This window comes from Sinocyclocheilus grahami, unplaced genomic scaffold (assembly GCF_001515645.1).
Source record: "Sinocyclocheilus grahami isolate Dianchi unplaced genomic scaffold, SAMN03320097.WGS_v1.1 scaffold9.1, whole genome shotgun sequence".
In the NCBI taxonomy this organism is placed as follows: Eukaryota; Metazoa; Chordata; class Actinopteri; order Cypriniformes; family Cyprinidae; genus Sinocyclocheilus; species Sinocyclocheilus grahami.
In genome coordinates, this window is record NW_015505188.1 from 190,909 (window position 1) to 196,815 (window position 5,907).

The window sequence follows — 5,907 nt, forward strand, 5'->3', positions numbered from 1 at the left end:
AACATGCTTATGTGATATTGCTTTTAAACAACAGTTCAATAAACAATAAGTTAAAATTGAGTAACTTAGACACAGTATTATTGGTTACTTTGTGAATTTTTTGATCTACTAACTGAAATATTTCCAAACGTTAGAATCCTGTCTCAGAGCAACACACAGTTGCACACTGGTGTTTTGTTCCAGAATGAATCAGTGGCTTTGAACAAGTCATTTGAATGAATGATTCAGTGTCTCACACATATTCACTTTTTTGTTTATGAATAAAATGTCATTTTTAATAATAAAAATAAATTGAGTGAATGATTCAATGACTCACTCATGATCACTTGTTCGGTACAGGAATTAATCAGTGTTTTGAATAATTTGGTTGAATAAATGATTCAGTGACTGACTCATAATCACTTGTTTTGTTCAGTAATGAATCAGTGATTAAAACAAATCGTTGCACGAATGATTTAGTAACTCACTCATAATCACTTGTTTTGTTCATAAATGAATACTTTTTTTTAACAAATCAGTTGAGTGAATGACTCACTCATGATCACTAACTTTGTTCATGAATGATTCAGTATTTTTTTAATGAGTAAATGATTCAGTGACTCACTCATAATCAGTAGTTTTGTTCAAGCGTGAATCAGTGTTTTGAAAAAGTCATTTGAGTGTCATACTGTCAGTATTATTTAATGGCTCACTTATGATCACTTGTTTTGGATCACAAATCAGTTCAAGGACACATTCATAAAACACACTAAAACACCTGTGTCAGTAAGATTAAAAAAAATAATTTTAAAGAAATTAATACTTTTATTCAGCATGGATGCATTAAATTGATTAAAAGTGACGGTGAAAAATATTATAATGTTACAAAAGTACTCTATTTCAAATAAATGCTGTTCTGTTGAACCTTCTGAATCTGAATCCTAAAAAAATAAGTATTGCGTTATCCACAAAAATACTGAGCAGCACAACTGTTTTCAATATTGATATTAATAAGAAATATTTCTTGACCAGCAAATCAGCATGCTAGAATAATTTCTGAAAGATAATGGGACACTGAGTAATGACTACTGAAAATATATCTTTATCATAATTGAAATAAAATACATTGTTTAATAAAATAGAAAACTGTTGTAATAACAGCTTTAAATTGTAATGATATTTCACAATATTACTGTTTTTACTGTACAAATAAATGCACCCTTGGTTAACAAAAAGAGCTCCTTTTAAAAAACAAAATGTTACTGATCCCAAACATTTGGGGAAAATACACTTTAATTAAAGATACTTTCTTTGAAAACAAGAATATCTTAAGCATTGTTGATTCTCAAGTAAATTTCAATGATTTTTTAAATATATTTTAGCTGTAAAATTAGAAAAAAATACTGTTTTGCAGTGTGGGAACTAGTTGGAGATACATAACTAATAGAAAGCACAAGAGGTAACATTTAATTTTTATTATTATTTTTTGTCATTTGTATTTTTCTTTCTTTCAGCACAGAACTCCAGCTGGAAATACTGTGATTTGTATTCTTTAGCTGTTTACTGGTGACTGTATATGGTCGCCCAGTGTGTCTCACTCACACACTTAGTGATATCACAAATATACACAATTACAATATGTGCATGCCTACTTCTCATCTCTAGCTGTGTATCATACAACCCTCTGTTATCCCTAGTCAAAATGAATCAATTCTATTCAGCTGCAACATGGTGTGTGTTTAGTAGTCTCTCTGGTACAGAAGAATCAAAGATATATGAATTATATATATATATATATATATACATCTCTGGTACATACAACTTTAGAGTTTATTATTTAAAAGTATTTTATAAAATGCTCTCATGTGATGTTTTAATATGCACAAAAGGTCATTACATTGCCATTAAAGAGAATGCATTATGTTGAATTAATCATTTCATCCTCAAGTCCAAACAGCTTGTTCATTAATAATGTCTGTAGAATCTTGTACTTTAATTAAAAATTAATGCATTTGTAGAAATGTTTAATGACCATTGGATTTTGACATTGGCAGAGAGAGAAATTCTGTAACAAATCATCAAATGGACACAACGCGCTTCTTGTGGAGTCATACATGTCATGAAAACTGATGGAAAATACTTTCCATCAGAAAATGAAATTAATAAATTCAGTCAATGCATTAAACTCTGACAATGCCAGGATGCAATCATTAAGCTGGTAACATATTCATATTCAAGCAGTCTTTCTGTCACCTTGTTTGCTGCGTGGGGTGAACTTTTGATGCCCTAATCATTATCCGTGGTGAGAAAGAAACACATTAAATGCCCATTTTGTCTCAAAATGATCCATTAGGACCTTTCATTGTGATTGGTTGAGAGGATAATCATTGTGGGGTTTACTAGTGATTGAAAGCGTAGTGATTGGTTGGCAGAGTAAGTAATTAGAGAACTCATCAGGTCAGACAGGGTTGAATGACTCAAGCAGTTCCATCAAAGCACCTAAAGATATGAATATACATTATATATATATATTAAAGAATGATCAAGGAAATAAAAATTGTGTCAAAATAGTAATATTATTAATGGTGAATGAAATGGTGAATGAAAATGAGACATCTTCAAATAAATCTACTTCAAAACACACATCAAGTAGGCTATTCATTATAGTTTGATGCAATATAAAAATAAAAAAAAACATTTATACTTTGTTCAGCAAGGATGTTGATTAAACAACTCTAAAAATGTCAAGTGTTGTTGTTACCATTATTAATTAGCTAAAATACTGCCTAAGCAGTATATCAAAGACTATAGAATGTGTGACACATGCATGACGCATTACATTTATTTTTTGCAAATGTTAGAAAAGAAAAGAAAAACGTCAAGTCAAGAATCAGGAACTAACCCTGCCTTTTCATAAAAAGTGGTGTGGGGTAAGGTGGCTGCCTATGCCTTTGTATTTTGTATATGTATATACATGTGCCTGTGTGTATACAATCAAACATATTTATGGAAATAAATAAAGACAAATCACATATGTTAGATTATCAAAAAATAAATAAAAGAAATCACCTACTATACGTGGTAACTGACCATGCATGTGCATAAACATTAAAACCTAAATAACTAGAGAGATTCATGTCATGTTATTTAAAATCTTTACACCTTTCATATTAAAACAGGTGCAGAACGTCATTCTTGAGAGACTATCCAGACTACATCATGTTACTCTTTTCATCTTTTCACATCTGAGTTTCAGAAATGACAGTTTTCTCCAACTCATCTCTCACAGTGTCTAAAAGCTGAGGAGACTAATAACGCTGAGAGACTGCTGGTGTAAAAATACTTCTGACATTAAAGTTTCAGAAGAACTTAGAAGGGTGAAGGAAAGGAATGCAAACTTTCTGAAAGAATTGATGAAGGTGAAGGATTAATCTGGACAGAGAGACAGCAGCATTCAGCTGTCTCCCAGGAGTAGTTAATAATCAAGACTGGTAATGATTAAGACCATCTTTTACGCTGCGCTCTGGAACATTCAATGCTGATTGGTCAGTCACGGAATTTGTCAGTCTGATATTTCCTAATATTCATTGTCCATGGCAATACTGATGACAGAGTCAGACACTGTACTGTGTTTTGTCGCTAGACTGATTGTTTAGTACATTGTTGTGGATTTCTTTTCTTAGCTAGTCATTATTACAAAACAATATAGGCCTAAGTATAACTATTAAAGTAGTAGTTCACACAAAACTGAAAAAAAAATGCTGAAAATGTACTCACTCTCAGACAAGATAAATGAGTTTGCTTCTTCATCTGAGCAGATTTGGAGAAATTTAGCATCACATCACTTGCTCACCAATGTATGGAGATAGAAGTGTTGCATAATTCCAAATAACTAGATTATGATAATAAATAATAAATGTAAAAAATAATAAATATCTCTAAATATCTAAAAAAGAACCCACATATATTTGTTCCTCCCCAAACAATGGCCACTTTGTAATACTTTAAATAAATTTTTGAAAATAGTATTTAGTGCTTTAAACATTGTTAGAAGCACATAGTTACATCATTAAACGGCTTGACTGAAAAACTGGGAAAAGCTGTTGGCTGTTGTGTGATGGCAATTTAACCTATAACACAAACTCGTATGTTTATCATGAGGTTGAATCCAGTTATTCGTCAGTTACTTATTGATGCTTTTCTTTCCATCTTGAATAACATGAAGCTTACATAACGCATCTGTATAGCATTGTTCCCATAGCCATGATTTAAAGCGCTGTTTATCTGGCATTTTCAAAGGCACGTAAAATATAATGTGGCTTGGCTTGATACATAGTCTAATGGACTAATGAAATTTAAATATCTTTTACTGTAGCAATTTTTATGGCTCTTATGTTTCCTATTTAAGCAAATGCAGATGAATGAAGTTATTTCAGGACGAGACCGCCTTGACTGTAAAGCAAAACGTGATTGGTTCAAGCAACGTGATTGGTTCTGTTTACTGGACTTTAGTTTAAAGTTAAAATAGTTCAAATACCAAAATGATGGATTTGTTTCTTACAAACACATATTTTTTGCTTCACAAGACCTTAGTTATGGACTGGAGTCATGTAAATTACTTGTGGATTATTGTGTTTTTTTTTTAGCTGTTTGAACTCTCAATCTGATGGCACCCATTCACTGCAGAGGATCCATTGGTGAGCAAGTGATTTAATATTAAATTTCTCCAAATCTGTTCCAATGATAAGACAGACTCATCTACATCTTGGATGGCTTGAGAGTGAGTACATTTTTAAATCAGAGTACTACAAAAATGGATGTTGATTCAGGAAAATGTTGTACTTGTATGCACATAAATACCTACACAAAGAGTAAACCACCATAGAGCTTATAATAGTACCTAAAACCCATCACAGCAAGAACATACTGCTGCATTCCTCCAATTAATGAGACTCTACAGTCGAGAAGGACAGATTTGCTCATATTTCGTTAGACAGCAGATGTCCTGAGCAGATGCATCATCCACTTTCTGTGTAAAAGACCTACTGAATTTTTAGAACATTCTTAAATGGCTGTAATGGGCACAAATCAGCCTGAGTAGGATTTAAACAACAATCTCCTTATGTGTCGGCTCCAGACTTCACTGGAACATGGCGTACGCTTCTGGCATTCCTCAGTAAAGACATGCATTAGAGCTGCGCAGAGTGTAGTTGCAAAAGAATCAAATGGACCTGGAGCTTTGTTCAATAAATATAAACTCTGTAACACAGAGTACAGCACACAATGTTCCTTAACTGCAGTATGAAGCTGAATCACCTTTCCACTGAAGCATTTATTTTGTGTTTATATCTTTCTTGCTTTATTGCCGTTCTTTTCTGAATTACTGGTTCTAACAATTGAGTTACTTTATGGTTGGATCCTCATGAGGTACAAAAACCAGACAGGTCTCAGTTGGTGGTGTGCTGGAGTGGCTATACTCATGTAGCTGTTACCCACTGATCTACAGTATATGTGTGTGTGTGTGTGCATGTTCTCCATTATAGATCAGTGCTATTACCCCATTTTTGACTCAGTGGAAAACTGAAAAAATGTTTTGCAGAGTTGAAGCTTTAAAATCTGAACATTTAAAGAATTTCACTGGTGGAAAAAAAACCCTGCTGTTTAAAAATACACACACACACACAGAGAGTCATGGCCAAAAGTTTTGGCAGTGACAAATTTTGTCTTGCAAAGTTTGCTGCTTCAGCATTTGTAGATTATTTTTCCACGTTTTTATGGTTTACTGAAAAACAATGATAAGCATATCATACGTTTTAAAGGCTTTTATTGGCAATTTTTTTATATATATATATATTGTAACGGGGTGAAGAATCACACGACAACAAATCTCAATCAATACCCCGGAGGGTGGATTTATTGGGGTGAGGG

At 32.7% G+C, this 5,907-nt stretch overlaps 1 protein-coding gene across 1 annotated transcript in view; it reads left to right on the plus strand.

Annotated features, from left to right (window-relative positions):
* Nucleotides 1–3,316, plus strand: part of LOC107592353 (G protein-activated inward rectifier potassium channel 1-like) — a 29,244-nt gene extending 25,928 nt beyond the window's left edge. Inside the window, exon 4 of the mRNA XM_016281857.1 lies at nucleotides 3,269–3,316. Coding sequence (XP_016137343.1) covers nucleotides 3,269–3,316 — 48 coding nt within the window. The remainder of the gene's footprint in view (nucleotides 1–3,268) is intronic.
* Nucleotides 3,317–5,907: the final 2,591 nt, after the last annotated feature.